Raw genomic sequence first — 27,329 nt, forward strand, 5'->3', positions numbered from 1 at the left:
TGGAAGGATACTCCCAGCATGCCCTGGGGCATGGGGCAGTGAGCATCATAGGATGGAGACCTTGTCCTTGAACCTGTGGGACTGCATGTGGTTCTGGAATACCGCAGGGCCTTGCCTGTGTCTGGGCGCAGATTCAGCAGCAACAACACGGGGCAGATCCTGAGCAGCAGGCCCAGAGGACAGGGATGGGATCCATAGTCTATTCCTGCTATTCTGCCCCCTCTCTGGGTTGAGGTGTCTCACCTGCCCCGCGTGGGTTTCTCTTTTCTTCTGCTCTCAGAGTTTGGGATGATTTTCATTTAATGATTGTTTGGCTTTAATATATTGGCTATTCTGTCTGTGTGTCTGTGTGTCTGTCTGTCTGTCTGTCTGTCTTCACTCATTTTGTTTCTCCGTGTTTCTGTTGCGCCTTTGCCATCATTGGCACTGCTCACTGTGACATCCACAGACCCTCATGAGAAATGAAACCACTTGCTTTTCCTTTAAAAAATTTAAATACAGGATTGACATTTATTGGAGTTGGGTTGCAAAAGTAAATGGAATTAAATAGGCATTTATGTTTTCAATATGAAATCGTCTCTGTGTGTGTGTCTATGTGTGTGTGTGTGTGTGTGTGTGTGTGTGTGTGTGTGTGTGTGTGTGTGTGTGTATCAGCCCTGGATGTCAGGGCTCCAAGGTCCCTCTCTTGGCTTTGTAATACACATGTGGCATTTTAGCATTTGACAAATACCTCCTGTCCCATATTTTTACTTGTAAGTTAGAGATGAAGTCTCATAGACTTTTCTGTCCAGGCTAATTTTGAACTGTAATCCTCAGATCCAAGCCTTCTAAGAGAGCCACAGGTGTCTGGCTGGCAAAAAAATTACGTGTCTAATATAGAAATTCAAAATGAAGGGCTGGGAAGATGGCTCAGTGGTAGAGCGCTTGCCTTGCATGCTCGAGGCCCTGGGTTTGATTCCTCAGCACCACATAAGCAAAAAAGAAAAAAGCCGGAAGTGGCGCTGTGGCTCAAGTGGTAGAGCACTAGCCTTGAGCTGAAGAGCTGAGGGACAGTGCCCAGGCCCAGAGTTCAGGCCCCATGACCGGACCCCCCAAAAAAAATTCAAAATGAATTTAATAATAGATTTCCACAATAATGTGAAAATTTAATACACACTACCTAAGGTTTTAGTCCATATTTTAAGAATAACTTTTTTTAATTGAGATTATGTAATTTATAAATTTTACACTATTGTGGCATAATGATACTTAGTAAAGTCACTAACACATTTAAATCTTCACAATGCATCTTGTCATCGTCTTGATCTACAAAGCTTATGAACTCTACAGACTTTAACAATAAAACTGTTTCTTCCAAATTGGGTGATATGTACATTTCTTTCCTTTTGCTCAGTATCACCTGTTTCCTCTTTCTCTCTCATTCCCACCCTCCCATCATCACTGTTGCGTTGCTTAGTTCACTTTCATCAATGACCAGTGCCGCTGATGGGCCCTCTGCTGTATTTTTTTCACCTATTTCCTCCACTTCTTTGCCCTCCTCTTAGCTTCCCTGAGATGTGCATGCCTATGCAGCATATATGGGGACAAGAACATAGAGTGATTTAGAAGTTATATGAAAAGTAAGACGAGGTCCTTTATTTCTTGGGTCTTGTTTACTTTGTCATATCTCAAAGTAAAACACGTTTATGACATGTAATTTAGTCCAATCAAATGGAGATTGAACATCACTGGATCTTTTTTTTTTAAATTTTATTTGTGAACATGCTGTACAGAGGAGTTACAATTACATGGGCAGGATAATGCGTACATTTCTTACCAAGCATTGCAGCCTCCTCTTTGTTTACCCTTCACATCCCTTCCCAGCCTCCCCCCTCCCCCCCAATCCCAATCCTTCTCCTTCCCCCTCTTCCCCCCCTCACCCCCCTGCACCGACGTTGTAAAGCTCGTTTTGGACATGACAACTTGTACTTCTCATTGTTGCAACAGGTCCACCTGTATCCTTAAACAACTGGTTTTTCCCCATCTCCTCCACAAGTTATACTGATATCAAATATAGTGAAAGCAGGGGTTATACTGTGGGGGAGGGACATACAAAGCAACAACGAGATAATATTGTAAATGCGTTAGAAACACATGCATGAAAGAAAAAAAGATTAAAATACACATCTAATGGTTCATTTTCCTGACATCACATTATCTGACCTTTTCTGCTTGACTCATACTCATACATATACTAGCTATTACAAATAAGGGAAACCTTGGGACCTATGTTTCTTTGGGCCTGGATTACTTCACTTAATATAATTTTTTCCAAGTTTTCCCATTTCCTAACAAATGGGGCAATGTCATTCTTTCTGATGGAGGCATAGAATTCCATTGTGTATATATACCACATTTTCTTGATCCATTCATCTACTGAGGGGCATCTGGGTTGGTTCCATATCTTAGCTATGATAAATAATGCTGCAATAACCATAGTTGTGCTGGTAGCTTTAGTGTGGTCTTGTTTGTAAACATTTGGGTAAATGCCCAAAAGTGGGATTGCTGGGTCATAGGGGAGTTCTATGTGAAGTCTTTTGAGGAACCTCCATACTGCTTTCCAAAGTGGTTGAACAAGTTTAAATTCCCACCAACAATGAAGTAAGGTTCCTTTCTGTCCACATCCCCTCCAGCATCTGTTGTTGTTAGAGTTCTTGATTTTTGCCGTTCTAACTGGAGTGAGGTGATATCTCAATGTTGTTTTGATGTGCATTTCTTTTATGGCTAGGGATGTTGAACATTTCCTCATGTGTCTATTGGCCATCCTTCTCTCTTCTTCAGAGAAGTTTCTCTTTAAGTCTTTTGCCCACTTATTTATTGGGCAGTTGTTTCTTTGGGGATTTGTTGTTGGTGGGTTTAATTTTTTGTGTTCCAAGTATATTTTAGATATGAGACCCTTGTCCGTTGTATGGCTAGTAAAGATCTTCTCCCAATCCATGGGCTTTCTATTGATCTTGCTAGCTATGTCATTTGCCCTGCAGAAGCTCTGCAACTTTATGCAATCCCATTTGTCCAACCTTTCTTTGATTTGTTGTGTTTCCGGGTCTCTATTCAGAAAATTTCGGCCTGAGCCAAGGTGACCTAGGGTTTCTCCTATTCCATCCTGTAATGTTTTCAGAGTGTCTGCTTTGACTTCAAGGTCTTTGATCCATTTGGAGTTGATTCTGGTGCAGGACATCACTGGATCTTAAAAAAATAAGCAGAAAATGAAGCAATGGAAGAAAGGACACACTATCTTTTGCCAGCATAGCTAACGAGATCTCCTCCAAAAATTGAGTGTGGCTATTCGTCTCTTTTCTCTTCTTCCATTTCTGTTTGGAAGTCCTTAGTCATTTGGTCCAATAAGATGCACAAGTTTGCTAATTGTGAGCTCTGGAGATTGATTTTCCTAAGGTCAATGATGAGTCCATCCTTTCCCACCTTCACTTGAGCATCTCCTGGACAGCTGCGGTCCTCTGGAACAGAGGCTGGCACTAGCCCGCTCCTGGTCTGTCAGTCCTGAGGATGGAGGCTGAGCTTTCTCTATGCACCAGACTTGAAGAGATCCTTGATTCTTTACCCCTTGGTTGTGTCTAAAGACAGAAGCATCTCTACCCAGTAAGTACTGACGTATTAGATACATGAAGAGTCTTGGAAATACCACTTCTTACTCATAAATATCAACATAATGGTTTTGGGTAGCCAGATGATAGGACAGTGCAGTAAAAATTATTTCACCACTTGTGTGAATGCTTCAGTTCCCTATGTTTTATACATTCTTATAGTTGTGTTTTGTTACCAGAATGGGTAAACAAATTTTTTTTTCATTCTACCTATACAGTACTGGTTCTGATCCTGTTAAGTTCTTCCCCAAATTACAATATCTGTATTATTCTAAACTCTTTCTGAGTACTGCAGAGGGACTATCACAATCATATTGAATGTCTGAAAGTCAGTTATCAAAACAGCATCAATGGCAGGGTGCTGGTGCCTCATGCCTGTGATCCTAGCTACTCAGGATGCTGAGATCTGAGGATTGCAGTTCAAAGCTATCCCAGGCAGGGAATTCGAAGAAACTCTTTTCTCCAATGGACCACTGAAAAGCAGAAGTGGCAATCATTAAATGAGCACCTATACAGAACAGTGAGCACTCCCTTCTTTGAGTCATTGTAAGTGGGATAATCTGTTTGGATTCCAGACATTTCTCTTTTCTGTGCAGATGCTTTTCTGTTTTCCATCCATTCTGCTGGGCAGCAGAATTAGAGACAGCACTATGTGTATCTCTGTCATTCATGTGTGGGTGACGTCACTCCAGTGAGCCACAGCTACAGCATTGAATGACATCAAGATCTCTGGACTCAGAAGCATGTGCTTGTTTATCCATTGGACTCCTTCTGGCTGTACAATGTGGTGGTGGCCTGACAATATTCCTACTTCAAGCTCCTCAACACTTTGATTTCTTAGGGACTCTTCTGAATCATTCTTGTTCTCATAGAATTGTAAAGATCATTGAGAGTTTTGAAGTCTGAGCCTATCTGATGTTTTTGTCCTCTCTTGGGGAGCTTTTTCTCTTCTTATAAATGATTCTATTTCTCCATCCATTAATATTGAGGATTCTTCTGCTTTCACTATATTTGATGTCAGTTTAACTTGTGGAGGAGATGGGGAAAAAGCAGTTGTTTAAGGATACAGGTGGACCTGTTGCAACAATGAGAAGTACAAGTTGTCATGTCCAAAACGAGCTTTACAACGTCGGTGCGGGGGTGGGGGGAGGGGGAGAAGGATAAGGATTGGGATTGGGGGGGAGGGGGGAGGCTGGGAAGGGATATGAAGGGTAAACAAAGGAGGAGGCTGCAATGCTTGGTAAGAAATGTACGCATTATCCTGCCCACGTAATTGTAACTCCTCTGTACATTATGTTCACAAATAAAATAAAATAAAATTTAAAAATATTAAGATTTTTAGGGACTGGGATGACAAGGGTCTGCTTGGCCAATTGTGTACTCTGTATTTTTGGATTTCAATAAGAAATAATGACCAATAAGGAAATGATTGCTGCAGCTGCTCATTTGGACAACTGTAGTTATTTTGGTGCACTCGCATTTCTTCCCTAAAAAATACATTCATAAATTCCTGTTGGAAACTGCAACAGATTAACATCGTGCTCTAAAATTCTTAAAGAAAGAAAAGAAAGAATGAGAGATTTTCCAGTAAAATACACTCAGTAATGTAGCAAAATAGAAAATATGTGAACAGAAATATTCAGCTAGGTCAGAGAATGGACTTGAGTTACCATAATGAAAGCATGGAAATGTTCAACAACGTAACTTCCTATACTAGTAACTTCCTATACTAATATAGTGATATTCAAGCAGTGATATAGGATAGGTAGGAAGAATAATTGATACAGGAAAGAGAAAGGAATAAGCACAGTAGATAATGTACTCATTAGGAAGTATGATAGTATAAAGGACAGATTAGAGTGGAAGAATCATAAAATATCCAAGTTAGAATGCAAATTTAGGAGGTCTTGTTGGGAATGTGCTATGTTTCTAACATAACCAGAGGAATGAATTAGAGTAACTTGTTTGTTCAAAGAAGTCCTCACATTAAACTAAGATGCGATACCGATTGCTCTCAGAGCCTGTAAACATTCTAGGCAACATCTATGTTTATCTTAATGTTTGTTTCTTCCAGAACCTGATCTCTCCCTGAACCTGGAGAAAGAATTTCTCTCAGGTCTTATCAGGATGATGTAGCACTTGGGGGCAAAGATGCAGCCTAGGAGACCTGCACTGGAGGCCAAAATGGAGAAGACCTCCACGGCCACCAGGGCCTTCCCCTTGGTGCTGTGGTAGACAGGCAGGAAGGTGAGCCACACACTGCAGAACACCAGCATGCTGAATGTCAGGAACTTGGCCTCATTGAAGGTGTCAGGCAGGTTTCTGGCAAGAAAAGCCACAGTGAAGCTGGCCAGGGCCAGAGAGCCAAGGTATCCCAGGACACAGTAGAAGGCAGTGAGGGACCCCATGTTGCACAGGATGATGATGTAGCCATGTTCAGATTGTGCATCTTTGTCCACAAAGGGAGGAGAGATTCGCAGCCAGAGGCCACAGAGGGTCACCTGGATGAGAGTGCAGATGGGGATGAGGAGGTTAGGAACCCAGAAGAGCAGCCACTGCCTCGTGCTTCTCCCTGGAGCAGTGAGCGTGAAGGCCAGAACCACAGTGATGGTCTTGGCCAGGACCGTGGAGACAGCCACAGTGAAGACCACTGCAAATGTGGTGTGCTGGAGGATGCAGGAGGCTGTGTGGGGACGGCCAAGGAAGAGCAAGGAGCAGAGGAAGCAGCAGATGAGGGAGATGAGCAGGATGTAGCTTAGGGCCCAGTTATTGGCCTTGACAATAGGGGTGTCTTGGTGCTTGATAAACACCCCAAGAACTGCAGCTGTGAGTGCAGAGCAGCAAAGAGCTGTGCAAGCCAGAGCCATACCCAAGGGGTCTTCATAAGCCAGGAAGCCCTCAGTTTTCCTCATGCAGTGATTCCTCTGGATGTTGGCAAACTGATGATCTGCACACCTGACACACTGCTCCATGTCTGGTGAGGTGTGAGAATCACTATTAGTTTGTGGTCAGTATTTGTCTTTCCTCTCAACCCCCTTGATTCAACTAGCTAGCTCATTTTCCCTGATTCCCCAGTTGACCTGTATTGAGTTCAGTACCAATAGAGTAACTCTCTATATCAAAATGCTTTCACATCAAATCTCTTTCTCACATTTCTTCTTCTTTCCCTCCTCCCTTTCCGTTTTTATGTTTATCTTTTCTTTCTTTCTTTCTTTCTTTCTTCCTTCCTTCCTTCCTTCCTTCCTTCCTTCCTTCCTTCCTTCCTTCCTTCCTTCCTTCTTCCTTCTTTCTTCTTTCTTTCTTTCTTTCTTTCTTTCTTTCTTTCTTTCTTTCTTCTTCCTTCCTTCCTTCCTTCCTTTCTTCTTTCTTTCTTTCTTTCTTTCTTTTCTTTCTTTCTTTCTTTCTTTCTTTCTTTCTTTCTTTCTTTCTTTCTTTCCTTCTTTCTTTCTTTCCTTTCTTTCTTCCTTCCTTCCTTCCTTCCTTCCTTCCTTCCTTCCTTCCTTCCTTCCTTCCTTCCTTCCTTCCTTCCTTCCTTCCCTCTTTCCCTCCCTCCCTCCTTCCTTCTCTAGTTCCTTCCTTCCTTCCATCTGTCTGTCTTTCCTCCAGTGTTTGAACTCTGTCCATGGGACGTTTTTCAGAGTATTCATGCTCAAAACTACCACTCTACCAGCTCCAATTACAGCTTTTTGGGTGCTTAATGGTGAGAAAGAATCTTACTGAGTTTCCTCTACGTCATTACATCGAAGTTCCATCCTCAAATCTCAACTGCCTAAATTGCTTGGATTACAGGTGTAATATATGATTACCAGCATTATGTGCTGCATTCTTGACAGGTCATACCACTCTGGCTCTCTGCTACTCATTCAAGACATAATGGAGAATAGAGACTCAGCCCAACGACTTCACTTTGTACAAGAGGGTCTAATCCAAACCTCAATCTCCTCATTACACCAAACACAAACTTCTTGAGCATTTGCTCTGTATCAAGAACAGTGCTCCTCCACTGATAAGATAAGTTCTGGGAAAGATCAGGTGGAGGAGGGAGAAGAGAAATGAAATGGAGGTGATAAACTACTTCTGAATCTTTTATATTTGAAGAATTGCTAGTCAGCCTAGTGCCAGTGTCAGACATGGAGTGATCATAACAAAGCCCCTTGTATTATTAGTGCATGCTAAATAGAAAATAAAATTTAATTAGAAATGAGCAGCAATAGGCACTCAGAAATGAAAGGCTGTGTTAGACCCACAATTCCATGATGATTTGCATATCATTTCAAAGATCAACAACTGGTCCCTGGTATTTTCTTTCTTTCAGTCTTTAGCTCTTATTTTGTCCATTTCTCCCTTGTTTATTAAATATGTTTTATTGTTAAGATACTGTACAAAGTGGTTACAGTTACATGCGATAGGTAATGAGTATTTTCCTATCGAGCATTGTTCCCCATTTTTTAAATGTTTTTTATTGTAAAAATACTGTACAGAGTAGTTACAGTTACATGAGTAAGGTAAAGTGTACATTTCCCATCTAGGATTGTTGCCTCCTGCATTGTTTTAGCCTAACCATCCCTTCTTTGTCCACATCCCCAAGTAGTCCCCCAACAATGCCAAAGTTGTAAAGTTCTTTTTCAATATAGTGTCTTGTACATCTCCTGGTTAAAATGGGGCAACCTGTATCCCTATTTAAGTAGTTTGTTTTTTCCTTGCCCTCTCCAAATTAGGAAAATGTATATACAAGATGCAGGGCACCAAATCCAATACATTGAAAATAGGGGTTATACCATGGCGGTGGAACATACCAGTGAAAGAAAAAAATCACATGGTTATTATAAACACCCCTATCTTGGCGTTTCGCTTAACATAAACTTATATGGTCATAAGTACCTAGCTTTTGACCTTTTCTGTTTGTCCTAGACAAACAGTAGGTATTACAAATAATGGAATCCATGGGTAAACATTTTCTTTAAATATAAAATATGCGATTGAGGAGAGGGGGACATGGGTATTCTCATGATGAAGTCTGTAATAGATTAGAAAATACAGAGATGTAATGGAGGGGAAGTGGGTGTTTCTTCTAAAGAGAAGTATGGTTAACGTTGCCCTGGAACTCGGCGTGAAGGTGCATGTGTGTTCCTGCCATGTTACTGTAGATCACTCCACTGGCTTGCATGGACTGAAGGTTAGGAAGGAGAGATGGGGAATTTCTCTAACTAACAGACTCACCTGTCGCATTAGAAATCTCATTCTCTGGGCAAGGAGTGCAATCAAAGCAACAGGTAGCATTTCCCTCCAGAGAGGCCTTCCTGAATCCAGGACCACAGCTCTCACTGCACACAGACTGAGGAGTCTGAGAATATTCAGATGAAAGTTAGTGACATTTTATCCTTTCACCTGACATCTGAGACACTCCAGTGATTTAGGGGAAATGATAATCAAAACACATAACCATTATATGCACACAGCAAATGAATTTACTGAACCTTCTTACAGTTTCATCTGACATGACCTGAAGAATATGTGGGGCCTCAACACCCAGCACTCATACTATGGGGAAGTCATGGAGCCTTGAAGTGTTGGATGTTAATTCTAGGAAATTAGGAAATGGGAGTTAATCCTGCATCTTATTCTTGAATTCATGTGATCTGTTTACAGATGAATAAGAGCATGTGAGGAAATCACTCAGGGAAATTTCAAACCCACACTCCAAAGCATGGCTAATTGCTGTGGAGGTGCTGCTGTACCCAGGGCCATTCACATCTCTCTTGGCTTTCTAGCTGTCATGAAGTGGGTGAATTTTACTGGCAGATGTTCCTTTCATTACATCCTGTCTCACTAGACTAAAAAGCAACAATCTATCCAACCATGGTCTGAAATCTCCAGGCAGAAGCAAAGTAAGCCCTTCTGCCTTCTCATTTGATTCCCTCAGATATTTTGTCACAGTGCTGGAATGATGATTCACGGGTGTCATTTAATTTTATGATATTCACTATGCAAACACAGAACAACATATTGGTCATGATATGTTCCCCTGTTCCCTCCATGAATCTGTTAGTAAGAAACTTCCAGAAACAGAAAGTTTTGAAATGTAAACCACTGAGCCATAGTTTCATTGAACTAACTTTAAAACAGGATAAGCTTATTGCTCATTTATACATAGATCATGCCATTATTGTTAGAAACGACTGACCTTGGGGAGAAATAAGGATGTGGTGACATTGCCTAGAAGCATTGTGATCATAACCTGAGTTAGGGAATTGTAAGGTCTTTCTACAACTACTTCCTAATAACAATACATTTTTTTTAAAAGGAAAGAGTAACAAAAGTAGAAATGACCCACCTTGGTAATTCCTATGGGCCACTCTATCAGATTTTCAAACAAAACCAGTTGTTGACTATATGGCCTAGATGGAGAAAACTTGCCAACTTTCACCTTTTGTCCCAGACCTTCTGGAAAATTCCAAAAGCTCTTAATGTCATACTCTGCTTCCAATTTCCTTTCCTCATTCAAAACCACTTGGTCTCCAACAGGATTGGTAAATTGGATCTTCTTCAAAAAGGGATGCAGCTAAAAGGGACACATTATTCTATGGTGAAGTGCTTCCCAGTGTTATCACAAAACCCCAGAACAATGGATTACTCTTCATTCCCATCCCCTGATTCACACACAGCACAAGAATCCAACCAACTGTATCAAATGCAGGCCCACAGCAGACTAAAGTGTTACCAAGTTCTAAAATCTGGGTATCCAGGATAGGTTGCAGAAACTCAATTTCAAGGGAATGAACCTCTAGCCACATCCAACAAAATAATGAATTATCATATGATAGACCCCAACAGACTCTCTAAAGTGCATTCCAATCACTTGTTTTGTGATTCTGATAAGAGAATAAGTCTGAAATATAGGTAAATAATAAACTAAGTAGAATCATAGAATATTTGTGACAACTATGAAAGATTACCTTAAGCAAGACTTCTTTCTCAGTGCGTGCACGCCTGTGTGTGTGTGTGTGTATTCCTGCCCTGTGGTGTGTTCTCTCAGTTTAGGCACTCAACTTGGTTTTTTTTTTTGTTCTTTTCAAAGTAATCATTCTGTCCATTGAGCCACAGTTCCCCTACTGTCTTTTTGGTGGTTAATTGCAGTCATGAGTGAGTCACAGGTGTGAACCACTTGTGTCTAGGCAATATTCGGGTTTCAAGAACTAGTCACTCTTAGAGGAGATCTTCACTAGTCCTACAATGGAAAAGGTTCTCATATCTAAAATATACTTGGAACTCAAAAATTAAATGCCCCAATTAGAAATCCTCAAAGAAACAACTGCCCAATCAATAAGTAGGCTAAAGACTTAAAGAGAAACTTCTCTGAAGAGGAAAGAAGGATGGCCAATAGACATATGAAGAAATGCTCAACCTGAGTTCCGGGAAGATGGCGGAGGAGAAGCTGGAATCTGAACAAGCTCTCGCATAGAAAGCAGTTTTAGAGTTCCAGTGAACAGTCCTAAGCCAGAGAATCACACCAAGTATGCCATCACAGGACAGAGACTTAGACAAGAGAGGGGAAGCCAAGGCAAAAAGACACATCTGAGCGCTCGCCAGCAGCCGCCCCGGCGGCAGGGTCGCGGCGGAGAACGCAGCCGGGGCCATAACTGAGCACTCACACAGAGAGTCCGGGATGAAGGAGCCAGACGCAGTGGGCGAGCGGATTCTACTCAACACCAGCAAGAACCGACAAGGAGCAGACATCTTCATCCTGCAGTGTGCAGACCAGAGACGACCCAGGATCCAAGACTCGGCGTGAGTAGTAGCCCGACGTCCTCACTCCTTCTCAGGGAGCAGAGGAGGGAAGGCCACCCCCCCCCGCAGCACCAGTAATCTCCATCTTGGATACCGACAAAGCTCGGAGGAGCTGCCAGCTCCTACCCAGGCCTTGGAATAAAATGAGTCATTTAGCAGGTCACAAGAACTTAATGGCGAAGTGACCTGCCAGACTCGGCTCCATCCAGGGAAAAGTCACCCAGCTCAGGCGCCAGCCATTGGAGTGGCTTTCCTCACTGGGTAACCAGAGCCAGAGGCTGCCCCTCCCTCTAGCAGCCTCAACAATCAAGTGAAAAACAGAAACCCTGAGAAAGGCTTCAGGCTGGGCTCTGTGAGTTTTTTTTCACAAAACAGCCCCAGGAAAAAGCTACTGATTGTTGAAAGGCCTCAACTCTACCCAGAACCTAGCCTCACCACTGCATCTCCCTCTTTTGTGATTCTCAAAGCAGATCACCCTCCCAGTAAACTAATCTGGGAGGGGGATCTCAAAATCTTGGGTAAAGCAGAGCATTTTTCTGCCTGTTCGAACAAACTGACTTAAGAAACCAATCAAGCCACAGGACATCAAACTGACCAGAGACTCCAACAAGAGGCTGGTTACAGACAAAAGGGAGATACAGGATTCTTCCCACCCCTCCCCAAAAAATTAAAAAAAAAAATCAAAGAATTTTTTTTTCTTTCTTCCTCTTCTTCTTCTTTTTTTTTGTTACCATATATATATATATATATATATATATATATATATATATATATATATAAATTTTTTCCTTTTCTAGAAATTTTATTAATCTTTAATTTTTGCCTTTTTTGAAAAAATAATTGTTTTCCAGTAACTTTTTTTTTCTCTTATAATTTTTATTTTAGGAATACATGAATGTGTGTTTTCTTTTCTTGTCTTGTCTTCTTTCTCTTTTTCTTTCTTTTTTAAGTATCTTTTTGTTTTTTTGTCTAGCTCTACTGAACTTCTGATCTTTTTTTCTCCCTTTCTAATCCTTTTCACCTTTTCCTCTCTTTTGATCTTCTTTATGTGATTTAACTCTTGCCCTGTACATCCTCAGATAAACCCGTAGTTAACTAGTAGACCCTATCCCCCATTGTGTACACACTTAATCCACAAAATTATTACTCAATTCAAAACCTCTGGGACTTAAATTCCTTAATAGCAGTACTACCTCTTTATACCTATATAGTATTTTAAGCATTTTTTAAGTTTTTCACTTCTCCTCAATGTCCCTACCCTTCTATTAATATACTCACATTCCTTTCTAAATAGATGGTTTTTAATCTCCATAATAATATTAATTTTTATGTTTCTATTTTTTATCTGGTCTCTTATCATTTCCCTTTCCCTTACTTCTTTTTCTCTCTCTCTCTACATGCATCCTACCCAACATTTTCCCTGCATTGGGATTAGGACATAGTTAACTCTCCCTGTGCCTCCCCACACCAATCTATTCCTATTTTTTACCCACATCTCTCCCTAACCCTAATAATTTCTGGTTTTCCAAATTCTTCTCTGTGGTTTGAAGCCCATTAACATATAGTTGTTTGATGTTGAATAGATGTATCTGTTGAACTAAATTGTATCTGTAGACTATTGACTGTACAGAAGCAAACTTTGATTGATGGTTGCCTTAAGATAGTGTTCTAGCACAAAACTGGTGCTATTTTCATCTCAAATGGGCAGAGTAAGCCAGAAAAACACAAGAAAAATGGCAAATCTGGATATCTCAATTCCCAATCTTGATAATCAGGGGTCAGAACAGATAATGAATAATCCAGAGGAGAGTTCGCAAACAGCTCTACAAACACTGCTGGCAACCATGATAAATGAGAAGTTTGACAACTTACAAAGGACTCTGTATGAGAGAGAGGAGGCATCCCGAAAGCTTATACAGGAATATCATAAGCGTGAGGAAGCTACTCAAAAACTGATACAGGATTTGCGTGAACAACTTGAGAATACAAAAAGAGAAAGGGAGGAATGGCATGAGCAGGCTGAGAACACTCAAAGAGAACTGCAGGAATCCCACGAACGAGAGAAAAGAGAACTACAGGAATCCCACAAACGGGAGAAAGCTAATCAAAGAGTAATACAGGAATTGAGATACCAGGTAGAGAATACACAAAGATCACTAAAGGCATTCATGGAATCCATGAACAAAGAGCTGAAGGAAGTCAGGGAGACCACACAGGGAATGCTGAATGGAACCCAACAGAAGGAATGGGAGTCCAAAGAAACCATAACCAATCAACTAAGCGATTTGAGAACAAACACTGAACACCAAATTAAGGAAGTAAAGAAATTCATACAAGACCTAAAACAGAGCTTCAACAAAGAACTTGAAGCCATCAAAGCTGACCAATTAGAAGGAAAAGAGATAAAAAACAAAGTAGAGAGTCTTGACAGCAGGTTAGACCATGCAGAAGATGGAATCTCAGGGATTGAAGACAGCCTAGATATTATAGAGAAAGAACATACAACCATCCAAGACAAGTCCAAGAAATATGATAGATCTATCCAACACCTGGAAGACACCATCAGAAGGCCTAATCTAAGGATAATGGGTGTAGAGGAGCACCTAGAAACAGAAGTTAATGGTCTAGGAAATTTGTTTAACAGGATCCTAGCAGAGAACTTGGCAAACATACAAAAAGATAGGCCTATTCAGATACAAGAAGCTTTTAGAACCCCAAATAGAACAGAGCAGAATAGGAAATCCCACCTTCACATTATAATCCACACAGGATCAACTCAGACCAAGGAAAAGATCCTTAATGCTGTCAAGGAGAAAAGATTAATCACCTATAAAGGGAAACCAATTAGAATCACCTCAGATTTCTCAGCAGAGACAATCAAAGCAAGAAGAGCCTGGAATGATGTATGCCATGCCCTAAAAACAAACAACTATCAACCAAGAATACTGTACCCAGCTAAACTCTCCTTCATAACTGAAGGCCAAATAAAAACCTTCCATAGCAAAGAAAAATTGAAACAATACATCTCCACCAAACCAGTCCTACAAAAGATTCTTAAAGATGTCCTTCACATAGAAAACCAACAAGACCGCAAGAAAGGCCAATAAACTGCACCCAAACTGAGAATCCAAGAACCATAGGACGAACCCAGTTTTTACAGCCCCCAAGAAGGTGGATAACATGGCAGGAACTCCCAAGCGACATAGACTGTCTAGTTGGATTAAAAAACAAGACCCTTCTATCTGCTGCCTGCAGGAGTCACATCTTGCCTGTAAAAGCACCCACATTCTCAATGTTAAAGGCTGGAACAAAATCTACCAAGCAAACGGCCACCATAAACAGGCGGGAGTTGCAATCCTAATATCAGATAAAATAGACTTCAAATTAAAATTTGTGAGAAGAGATAAAGAAGGTCGCTACATACTAATTAAAGGATCTCTCCTTCAGAAGGATATTACAATTCTAAATATCTATTCGCCAAACAATGGAGCACCCAAATTTATCCAAGAAACACTACTTTCCCTCAAATCCCATATAGATCCAAAGACATTAATTGTTGGGGATTTTAACACACCACTCTCCCCACTAGATAGATCAACTGGGCAAAAACTCAACAGAGAAACCACAGATCTAAACAGCTGCATAGATCAACTAGACTTAACAGACATCTATCGAACATTTCACCCAGCAGCATCAGAATACACGATTTTCTCAGCAGCACATGGAACGTTTTCCAAAATAGACCACAGTTTAGGCCACAAAGCAAACCTGTCTAAATTCAGAAACATTGAAGTTATACCTTGCATTCTCTCTGACCACAAGGGAATAAAATTAGAACTCAACACCAAAAGCCACCAAAGAAAGTCCGGCATCACATGGAGGCTAAACAACACACTGCTGAATCACGAGTGGGTCATGGAAGAGATTAGAAAAGAAATTCAAATGTTCATGCTATTCAACAAAAATGAGCACACCAATTACCAGCTCCTCTGGGACACAGCAAAGGCAGGACTCAGAGGCAAGTTTATAGCTCTGAGCTCCTAATTCAACAAATTGGAGAGATCCTTAACTAACAAGTTAATGACACATCTAAACCTCCTTGGAAAAGAGCACAAGATAAACCCCAATCCAGTAGATGGAAAGAAATAATCAAAATTAAATCAGAATTAAATGAATTAGAATCCAAAAAAACTATAGAAAGAATCAACAAAACAAAGAGTTGGTTCTTTGAAAAATTTAACAAAATTGACAGACCCTTAGCAAATCTTATCAGAAAAAGAAGAGAACACACCCAAACTAATAAACTCAGAGATGAGAATAGAAACATCATCATGGAAACAACCAAGATTCAGAATATTATAAGGGAATACTTCACAAAACTTTATGCTAAAAAGTTTGAGAACTTGACAGAAATGGACCTTTTCCTAGCAAATATTGACATGCCAAAACTAAACCAAGATGAGTTAAACCAGCTTAACAGGCCCATATCAAGCACTGAAATAGAAACAGCAATAAGAGACTTTCCAGCTAAGAAAAATCTAGGACCAGATGGCTTTACAGCGGAATTTTACAAGGCCTTCAAAGCAGAGCTCACACCAATACTCCTCCAACACTTCAATGAAATTGAAAGAGAAAATTCACTACCAAGCACATTCTATGAAGCCATCATAACCCTCATCCCAAAACCAGGCAGGGACTCATCAAAGAAAGAGAACTATAGACCCATTTCTTTGATGAATATTGATGCAAAACTTCTCAACAAAATTTTGGCCAATCGACTTCAACAATTCATCCAAAAAATCATACACCACGATCAAGCAGGATTCATTTCAGGGATGCAAAGCTGGTTCAATATACGCAAATCAATTAATATTATTCATCACATCAACAGGAGCAAGAATAAGAACCATATGGTTATCTCAATAGATGTAGAAAAAGCATTCGACAGGATCCAACACCCCTTAATGATGAAGGTTTTGGAAAAATTAGGAATCCTTGGAACATTCCTCAATACAATAAAGGCTGTATATGACAAAGCTACAGCCAGCATTATACTCAATGGTGAAAAACTAAAGCCATTTCCTCTAAACTCAGGAACAAGACAAGGATGCCCACTCTCTCCACTTCTCTTCAATCTAGTATTAGAATGCCTAGCTACAGCAATAAGACAAGATGCAGACATAAAGGGGATCCAAATAGGGAAAGAAGAAATAAAACTCTCCCTCTTTGCAGATGACATGATCTTGTATTTAAAGAATCCCATAGACTCCACTCCCAAATTACTCAAGCTGATTCAAAACTTTGGCAAAGTAGCAGGTTATAAAATTAACCCCCAAAAATCAATGGCTTTTCTGTATGCCAAAAATGAGAAAAGTGTGGTAGAAATTAGGAAAGCAACACCATTTGTAATAGCCCCACAAAAAATAAAATACCTAGGAATTAACTAAAGAAGTGAAGGACCTCTATGATGAAAACTTTAAAATCTTGAAAAAGGAAATCAACACAGAACTTTAAAAATGGCAAAACCTCCCATGCTCCTGGATTGGAAAGATTAACATCGTGAAAATGGCAATACTTCCCAAGGCTATCTACGAATTCAACGCAATACCTATCAAAATTCCAACCTCATTCTTCAAGGAAATAGAAGAGGCAATCCAAAAATTCATATGGAACAATAAAAGACCCCGGATAGCAAAAACGCACCTCAACGGAAAGAACACTGCTGGAGGAATATCAATACCAAATTTCAAACTCTACTATAAAGCCATAGTAATCAAAACAGCTTGGTATTGGCATAAGAACAGACCTCAGGACCAATGGAATAGAATTGAAAATCCAGAAATGAACCTACAGACCTATAGCCATCTAGTCTTCGATAAGGGAGCTAAAAAAATAGAATGGAAGAAAGACAGCCTCTCCAGTAAATGGTGCTGGCAAAATTGGTTAACTACATGTAGAAAACTAAAGCTAGATCCTTATATATCACCCTGCACCAGAATCAACTCTAAATGGATCAAAGACCTTGAAGTCAAAGCAGACACTCTGAAAACATTACAGGATGGAATAGGAGAAACCCTAGGTCTTCTTGGCTCAGGCCGAAATTTTTTGAATAGAGACCCGGAAACACAACAAATCAAAGAAAGTTTGGACAAATGGGATTGCATAAAGTTGCAGAGCTTCTGCAGGGCAAATGACATAGCTAGCAAGATCAATAGAAAGCCCACGGATTTGGAGAAGATCTTTACTAGCCATACAACGGACAAGGGTCTCATATCTAAAATATACTTGGAACTCAAAAAATTAACCCCCCCCCAACAACAAATCCTCAAAGAAACAACTGCCCAATAAATAAGTGGGCGAAAGACTTAACGAGAAACTTCTCTGAAGAAGAAAGAAGGATGGCCAATAAACACATGAAGAAATGTTCAACATCCCTAGCCATAAAAGAAATGCAAATCAAAACAACATTGAGATATCACCTCACCCCAGTTAGAACGGCAAAAATCAAGAACTCTAACAACAACAGATGCTGGAGGGGATGTGGACAGAAAGGAACCTTACTTCATTGTTGGTGGGAATTTAAACTTGTTCAACCACTTTGGAAAGCAGTATGGAGGTTCCTCAAAAGACTTCACATAGAACTCCCCTATGACCCAGCAATCCCACTTTTGGGCATTTACCCAAATGTTTACAAACAAGACCACACTAAAGCTACCATCACAACTATGTTTATTGCAGCATTATTTACCATAGCTAAGATATGGAACCAGCCCAGATGCCCCTCAGTAGATGAATGGATCAAGAAAATGTGGTATATATACACAATGGAATTCTTTGCCTCCATCAGAAAGAATGACATTGCCCCATTTGTTAGGAAATGGAAAAACTTGGAAAAAACTATATTAAGTGAAGTAAGCCAGGCCCAAAGAAACATAGGTCCCATGGTTTCCCTTATTTGCAATATCTAGTATATCTATGAGTCAAGTGGAAAAGGTCAGATAATGTGATGTCAGGAAAATGAACCCTTAGATATGTATTTTAATGTTTTTTTCTTTCATGCATGTGTTTCTAATGCATTTATAAGATTATCTCTTTGTTGCTTTGTATATCCCTCCCCCACAGTATAACCCCTGCTTTCACTATATTTGATGTCAGTATAACTTGAGGAGATGGGCAAAAACCAGTTGTTTAAGGATACAGGTGTACCTGTTGCAACAATGAGAAGTACAAGTTGTCATGTCCAAAACGAGCTTTACAAGATCGGTGGGGGGGGGGGAAGTGAGAGAAGGAGAAGGATTGGGATTGGGGGGGAGGGGGAGGCTGGGTAGGGATGGCAGCAGGAGGCTGCAATGCTTGGTAAGAAATGTACGCATTATGCTGCCCATGTAATTGTGACCCCTCTGTACAGTATCTTCACAAATCAAATAAAAAAATAAAAAAAGAAATGCTCAACCTCCCTATCCCTAAAAGAAATGCAAATCAAAACAACATTGTGATACCACCTCACTCCAATTAGAATGGCTACAATCAAGAACTCTAATAATAACCGATGCTGGAGGGGATGTGGACAGAAGGGCACCTTACTGCATTGTTGGTGGGAGTTTAAACATGTTCAACCACTTTGGAAAGTAGTATGGATTTTCCTCAAAAGACTCCACATAGAGCTCCCCTATTACGCAGCAATCCTACTTTTGGGCATTAACCCAAATGTTTACAAACAGGACCACACTAAAGCTACTAGCATGACTATGCTTTTTGCAGCATTATTTACTATAGCTAAGATGTGGAACCTACCCATATGCCCGTATAGATAAATGGATCAAGAAAAAGTGTTATATATACAAAATGGAACTCTATGCCTCCATCAGAAAGAATGACATTGCTCAATTTGTTAGGAAATGGAAAGGCTTGGAAAAAATTATATTAAGTAAAGTAAGCCAGGCCTAAAGAAACATAGATCCCATGGATTCCCTTATTTGCAACATCTAGTATATGTCTGAGTCAAGCAGAAACAGTCAGATAAGGAGATGTTAGGGAAATGAACCCAAAAGTATGTATTCAAATGTTTTTTTTCTTTCATGTGATTGTTTCTAACACATTTATAAGTTTATTTCTTTGTTGCTTTGTATGTCCCTCCCCCACAGTATAACCCCTTTATTTGATGTCGGTATAATTTGTGGAGGGGAAAGGGAAAAACAAATCGTTTAAATAGGGATACAGGTGAACCAATTGCAGCAATGGGATGTAGAAGTCGTTATGTCAAAAATGAACTTCATAGCTTTCGAGGGGGGGAGGATTGGATAGGGAGTGCGGGGGGGGATGGGAAGAGATGGGAAGGGGAAACAAAGGAGGAGGCTACAATGCTTGGTAAGAAATGTACTCATTATCTTGCCCATGTAATTGTAACCCCTCTGTACAGTATTTTCACAATAAAAAAAACTAGTCACCTTTAATCTGTTATTTTAAAAAGTTACAAGGAGAATTTGAATATATCCTATTGAAAAGGGGACGGCTTTTTCACAGATAGTGAGGATGAGGACAGAAGACACAGCACTTCCTTGTCACGGATCAGCGTTCTTCAAGAACATTGTCATCACAGCTCTACCGTCACTTCATGGAGAGCACAACAGACTGTCTTGTATTTGCCAAAATGGTGCCAGACAACCTAGTTTCATCTGGTATGAAAGCTTATATAGAAGTTGTGCATGCCTAGAGTAGGTCACCCAAAAGCAAAGCCATTACCTGTGAAGAGAGAAATGCCCTGGGTTGCCCATTTTGCACTCTTGGCTCTTCCATGTAATGAAGAAACATCTGGTGGAGGGCATGGGCCACAGCATACACAGCATTGTAGATGTTGTAACTCTCATCTGACATGGTCATGTCAAAAATGTGCCTCAGCAACCAATGCAGTGTGGCATTGTATGAACAGTGCCCCAAGTCTCTGCAGTCAGACTTAATCAGTAGGCTATAAACAGACTGAATCCATGACCTGGGAAGGGAGTTATTAGCTGAGTTCTTGGAGAAGGTCTCTGTCAGAATAAAATTGGTAAACCCAGCAGTGTTTCTATGATGGTGAGAGAAAATAAGAGGTGCATGGAAAGAGTCAATCAGAAAATATCTTTTAGCAATAGTCACATCATCATAGGGTGAGTTCAGGACCCAGACTTTCCCTGTAATTAAAAAGTGCCTACATTTAAGAATAAAGCTTAGTAGAAATTTACTGTCCCCATAAATGATAATCACATTGGTTGATAAGTCCATTAGCTGGCGCTGCATCGATAGATCATTTGAGAAATCTGCAAGGACATTGTACGTGAGCATGTTCTCAAAGGCAAAGCAGACTCTACTCTTGCCCATCTCTTCCCTCAATTCTGAGAGGAACCACATTCCATAGTTTTCTTCGGTGATGAATAGTCCCACCCAGTTCCAGCTGAAATGAAGCATCAAGGAGACCATGGCCAGGGCTAGACCTGAGTCCTTGGCAGCCATCTGATAGACAGTACCAAACTTTCCATGGTCACTCAGGAGAGGATCAAAAGCCCCAAAGGTGAACTACAGGGAACAAATGGAAACAACATCAGGAAGAGGATGGTCATAGGCAAATCTCAGTCCTGATGTGAATGACACAACAACTGGTAGTACAGTGGTGGGAACAAAAGTTTGCTTATCCCAATTGCAAAGTCATCTCCCATGTTCTGAACTCTTTGTAGACATGTACAGATAAGGCTCAGAGCTTTGGGTCATCCTTTCCTCTCAACACCCCTCCTTTTATTTGCAGCAATGAAAATGTGTATTCCCACCCACTTTTGGAGGCTTCTCCCTGTGAGATTATGCATTTGGAAGGGTTTGTGATACCACCTCCTCTTAAGCCTGTTGAGGGCAGAGTCACTGTGGATATGGCTTCACATCTGCCCACCCCTCCCAGCCTCACCTGTGGAAGTTTGTAGAGGTCCAGCAGTGTCCCTATTGGGACAAATGTGCTTGAGGTTCCTGTGAGTGCTGCTATAGCTTTGCTGTCTCTTCTGCAGGTGTAATTAGGGATGTTTTTACTCTTCCCAGACAGCCAGGTGAGTGGATCCTCTAACAGATCAGTACCTGAGTAATGCACAGTATAGATCTCAAATCCCAGAGTCATGTTGGGTAGCAGATGGGGATTCTTGTTGATCTCCTCCACAGCCAACACCAGGGTGAGAAGCAATTGGTATTTGTTTAAGTTGATCCTGCACAGAAATCACAAAATTTGGGTAGGTATAAAAGTATTACAAATGATTAACTGCAAATCTCATGACTTTGTTGAATCAAATGTTGATTTCTACACACAGTAATATGTGTAGATCCAACGGGATGGCATTCTAATTTGGAGTCTAAGAAAAGTTCTTTGAATTGGGAGAGTTCCTGAACAGATCTTGATCAGCATACAGGAGATGACTATTCTTCTGAGATTGCAGAGAGAGAGAGAGAGACAGAGAGTGGGGGGAATGAGGAAGCTGGCTTTTCCTCTCTGCCCCATATGGATAAGTGAAAAACACTGTTGTCTGCTGTGACATACGAGCAGGCCCAGCTCACATCCCAAATCATTTAGTACCTTAAATTAGCTGTGCATATGGAAAAATTCTTAAGAAATACAATTCCAATTGGGAGCAGATTGTCCACCTGATTTCAACCAGTATGAGCAGAGAGGCAGGGCCTGCTGTGTTAGGAGTAAATAGGAAAGCAGGCTGCTTTGTGTCTGTGATCGCTTACCACACATTTGCCAATGGTGCATCCTTCTGCAAAGAAATGAATCTTGCCTTGTGAGGAAAGTAAAGAAATCACAGAAGTACGAAATTCATTTGATGTGGTAGAGGCACACTAAGCTGACTCAGAGTATGTCATCATTCAAGGGGATTCCCCAGAAACAGAGCAAGATGGCAGCCCAGGAAGCTAGAACATGAAGATTGCCTCACCCAACAAAGAACAGATGAGAGTCAAGGAGTGTGGACTGGAGGATACTTCTCTAGTAGAACAAACAAGAGGAAAGGATGTGTGAGAAAAGGGGGAAGAAGCCATCTCCATGTTCCTCCCCATTAACAGCATTAGTAGCTCATTATGGACAGAAACCATCTGACATTGCAGGGAGGGAGAGAATTAAAGTTAAATCTCAGCACCATTCCCATACACTGAGACCAGTGCTGGGGATGTGCTTATAGTTTCTACTCTTTGGTCCAGACCTTTAGATTGTGCCTTTGGAACTGGTTTAGGACAGAGAAGGAAGACACTGCCAAATCCGCTCTCCTCCAATCTTGTGAACGACAGCAGGTATGAGATACAACCTCCTACTGAGCAGGGCAGAATATTGGGTCAGAATTTTTCTTAGAACCCTTTGTCAGGCATGTCATGGTTGGACCAATAATCCAGAATAAACTAGAGGCACTGTTTGGTGCTAGCACCACAGCTTCCATTAGAATCTTTCAGGAGGTTTTGGAAGGTCACTGAGGCAGAACCAAATGCCATTTCCATCAGTTTCCACCATGGGTGGGGTAGGCTGACACCTGTCTTCTTGCTTAGCCTTGTGAAGCCACTGTGGCTATGTGACTCTGTTGTTATCTGGCTCAGTCCAGTCTCGTTGCACAGTGAATAATTTCGGGGACCACTGCCCTAGAAGGACAGTGCTCAAGATGGCACCAGGCAGAAACTGAAGTCGCTCTAGGAATCCAGTGTGCATTGGTCTACATCAGCATAAGCTAGAGTGTGGCTTAAGTGTATCCGCATGACAGTTTGGGCTTTGGGGATGCTAGATAGCCTGAGTAGATGGTGGTGTTCACCAAGATGGTCCTGTGGATTGCTTTTTTTTTTTTTTGGTTGGTTGTGGGGTTTGAACTCTAGTCCTGGGATCTGACGCAAAATCTTCAGCTTAAGACTAGCTCTCTAGCACTTGAGGCACAGTGCCACTTCTGGCTTTCTTTTGTTTTGCTGGAGATAAAATTCTCACAGACTTTCTGCCTGGGCTGGCATTAAATTCTGGTCCACAGATCTCAGCCTCCTAAGTAGCTAGAATTCTAGGCGTCAGCCACCTATGCCCAGCTTGTGGTTTCCTTTACAAAATTTACCATGCTGCTGTAGCATTGCATGGTTTTCCATCCCAATTATAATAGGTAAGACAGGAAAGTAAAATGGTGATATTGTCCCACAGCTTAGTGTGGGCTAGGTAATAGCACTAGAACTGTGCCATGACCATATAGCCAGGACAACCTCTGGTAGACTCTGTAATCACCTCAATATCTGAGAAAGTCATCTACCACCAGACAATCTGAATTCTATATTAGCTATCACTAATTGTGTGTGGTTGTGGGCATCTTGGCTCATGAACACACCTCTACCACATTCAACCTGAGTCAATCTTAGTTCTCACCCGGCTGTATTGGTCTTGATCGCAGTGGACTGAGGATGCTGTACTCAGGCAGGATAGACTAAGCAAAATGAGCCCTGGTTAATGCATTCCAGGAATTCAAAAACTCAAGCTTAAAGCTTATCCATCTACTTCCCTTAAGATTAAGGGAATGAAGTCATTTAGGGGAAAATGGAGTAGAATAGATTAGGAAAAAATGAGGTATGGGAAGCTCACAACAATCAGAGACCTATTCATCCATCTACATATCTTAAGATTAAGGGACCAAAGTCATTGAGCACAAAAAGAAGCTGGATAAATTAAGGAAAAAAATGAGTCCTAGAGAAGGCAACTCAGAAACATGTGATTTAGAAACACAGGGCTACCATCTTTACTTCAAAGAGAGGCAACAGGTTGCATTGCTTCCTGAGAGATGCATTTCTCATCATATGAATTAACAGTTGTCTTGTAGAGCAAATGCCTTTCCACCAAAAAGCTCCCCCAAAACATATGCAACATCCTACGCCAACAACAGCACACCTTCCTTCCCTCAAGGATAATCATCTGGAAAGAATGGCCAAAACATACAGAAAATCAGAAAATGTAACACCAGGAGTGATTAGTGCAAAGATGACAGACCTATGTTTGTGTATTTTTGAAGTCAGACCTTGTGCCTTTACCATCTGAATCCCCCTGGCAGCCCAAGAGCTGTGTGTCTCTCCTCAGTTAGAGTGTGTCTTTGCCTTTTTGTTTCCTGTTTGTCTACCTGCTTGTTTGTTTGCTTCCTTACTCAAGAAAGCTCTGCCACATTTTCTTACTGTTGTGACTTGTCTAGAATTTCTTCTTCTGCGATCAAAGTCCAGGATCCCAAGTGAAGAGTTCCTACTTTTAGAGGGAAACTTCATTAACCTTCATCTGCTTTGGTGACCCTGCTGTTTGGTATTCCAGGTGTAATAGAATTCTGGTGGCCACAGCTGTTTTTAATGCCTGTTCCAGCACACAGATCTTGCTATTGCTAGGCAGAATCGACGCACAAGGCCATTCCCTGTGGATGAGGCATATGGGCTCCCTGTGCACCCAGGAGAAGGCATATTTGGACCCATGACTCATTGGGGTTCTCGTGAGGTTTTTAGAACCACAGAGTATTTGTCACCAAAATTGCCTTTAGTTTTCTCTGGTACTGAAGTGGTTTATCACCTCTCAGCTGACTTCTCACAGGCCCTGGGCTCCATCTAGTGTTGACATTGTGGAAGTCACTACAGACTCAGGAACACTGAAGCCTGCCTGGAATTTCTGGAAAGACAGGCACAAAGCCAGACCAGTCAGAATGGTATAATTCGGAGACATTTGAAAGGCCAGATGGAGTCACACGCCAATATAAATCAAGAATGTTTCAGAACGATGAGTTCTCCTAGCATTCAATATAATCATTTTAGGGAAATTCTCATAGAGAGAATATCTATTCTCATGGATATTTGCTGATGTCATTGTGTGCAATGTAACTGAGGCTTTACATCTAGAATGTCAGTAATACTAAATATGAATTGGGAACTGGTGGCTCAGGCCTGCAATTATAACTACTAAGGAGGATGATATAGGAGAATTATGTTTTGTAGTCACTTTGGGCAGGAATGTCTGTTACACAATTTATGTGTAAGCAACTCCACAGAAACTGATGCAGAGCTGTAGGTCAAGCAGTAGAGTGCCAGCCAGGACAGAAACAATGCCAAGGGACAGCCATCAGGACTTGAGATGATGCCTGAGTACCAGAGCATGTGTGAATATGCACACACACACACACACACACACACACACACACACACACACACACAACACACAGAGCTCAATTAGAGAATGGACAGAGAAGAGGATAGCTCTGACATCTCCCATCTCCCATGTGGGTATGTTTCTAATGCTGGGTTTACACATGAGCCCCATCTTTCTCACTCAATTCCTCACCACATTAAATTGGCTTCAGTATCTCTCATAAATCTCTCATGGAATAAAGTATTCCTCTCCTGAAAAAACCCCATTCAGGGTGTTTCCACACAACTTGTCTGAGAAGATTCATTCATGACTTCCCTAGTTTACAGAGAATTCTATAGAACTGAAAGTAGTGAGCTCACCTGGGTCAAATGCATCAATGAAAGTGTGTATAAAACATATGAAAAAGCTAGGCACCCTTGCTCACGCATGTCATCCTATTTAGACAGGAGGTTGAGATCTGATGATCACGGTTCAAAGCCAGCCAGGGCAGAAGAGTCCATGAGATTCTTATCACCAATAAACCACTAGAAATTTGGAAATGGCACGGTGGTGCCAGTAATCGAGCACTTGTCTTAAGCTGAATAGCACAGGGACAGCATCCAAGCCCAGAGTTCAAGACCCATTACTGACAATATATATGAAAAAAAAACATTCAAATCTAGTTTAGGAAGTTATGAGCAGGGAAAAATAAATAAGCCTGGAAAGATGTTGGAGAACAAGGAATGGAAACAGAGTTTCTGGGAATGACATAGGAGACAGGCCAAGACATAGATAGCAAGACAGAAGATTACTTCCATTAGTTAAGGGGAAAAAAATCAAATGTGTCATGCATCTCTTATTACTGATCTGTTCAGCAGCTCCCCATTCCCACAGCTTTGCTGGCATGAAATAACCCCAGAAGCATAAACTGCTTGTCTATCCTAAGAAACATTGCCCTGAAGGAGGTCCAAACATTGGTCCTGTTTTGAAAAGTATAAAGAACAGAATGGATTGAAGGTTCCCTGGCCTTTGCCCTATGGATGGGGACATTGCACTTTAGTGTCCTTGTATGGACTCTTGGTCAACCCAGTGACCCTGAGTAACAGTGATGAGTGGAGGAGTCACAGTGATGGTGGGGTGGTCGGGATATCTCTGGAAAGGGGAGTGGAGTGGAAGACAGACAGAAAACTCTGTACCCTTGGAAGAAAGAAAAATATTCATTGGGAACACCTGAAATGAAGTAGAGCTGTTGTAGTGAGGGCAGTGTAGAAGATGCAGAGCACATCAATGATTGTGTGCAAACTTCCCCCACCTCTGACTGTAACCCAAAGAGAAAATTCAAAATTTAAGAAAATCCAAGAAATCACTTACTGAATGTTCTGTTGCTGCAGAGTAGGGTCATTCATGCTTTGAACGACCAATTCCCAAGAATAGAGGGAGTAAAATCCAGCAATGACCACATCTCCCCTGCTGCATGCCACAGATTTCTCTGTGCAAATGCGTCTGCCATCTTCAGAGAAAGTGATCAGGAGAGGATGCTGGAGGAGAAGCAGTGTCAGAGCCACAGGGAACATTGCTGCTGCTTTGACATGGAGCTGTGATTTTGGATGCAGACTGTGCCTGCAGCGTCAGGTGGGTGTCTAAATGTATCCTCAGTTTTTGTGGCTTCTTGATACCTGGATGGCCTCCACTGTCCTAGAGGAATACAGAGCCTGTTCTGCCCTCTGGCTCTGCATCTGAGGCCCAGCTTCAAGGTCAAAACAGAAGTTAGAAAACATGTGTACCAT

At 41.2% G+C, this 27,329-nt stretch overlaps 1 protein-coding gene across 1 annotated transcript; it reads right to left on the reverse strand.

Annotated features, from left to right (window-relative positions):
* Positions 1 to 5,695: 5,695 nt before the first annotated feature.
* On the reverse strand, positions 5,696 to 27,329 carry LOC138813618 (vomeronasal type-2 receptor 116-like). Its single transcript, XM_070002017.1, has 7 exons — positions 27,219 to 27,329; positions 26,914 to 27,080; positions 21,361 to 21,649; positions 20,172 to 20,981; positions 9,976 to 10,203; positions 8,862 to 8,985; positions 5,696 to 6,615 (listed from the first exon to the last, which is right to left on the reverse strand). The coding sequence occupies exons 1-7, from the start codon at positions 27,327 to 27,329 to the stop codon at positions 5,696 to 5,698; spliced, it is 2,649 nt and encodes an 882-aa protein (XP_069858118.1).

Source organism: Dipodomys merriami, unplaced genomic scaffold (assembly GCF_024711535.1).
Source record: "Dipodomys merriami isolate MVZ:Mamm:240054 unplaced genomic scaffold, mDipMer1.0.p SCAF_6, whole genome shotgun sequence".
NCBI lineage: Eukaryota > Metazoa > Chordata > Mammalia > Rodentia > Heteromyidae > Dipodomys > Dipodomys merriami.

What these genes read in the sequence shown, in the direction of transcription:
- LOC138813618 (XM_070002017.1), bottom strand. Translation starts at nt 27,329, where the DNA reads ATGGTACACATGTTTTCTAACTTCTGTTTTGACCTTGAAGCTGGGCCT. An exon ending in ACCTCTACAAACTTCCACAG is followed by an intron (nt 20,982 to 21,360) that starts GTGAGGCTGGGA and finishes TGTTCCCTGTAG; the next exon opens with TTCACCTTTGGGGCTTTTGA. An exon ending in GGCCCATAGGAATTACCAAG is followed by an intron (nt 8,986 to 9,975) that starts GTGGGTCATTTC and finishes GAATATTCTCAG; the next exon opens with ACTCCTCAGTCTGTGTGCAG.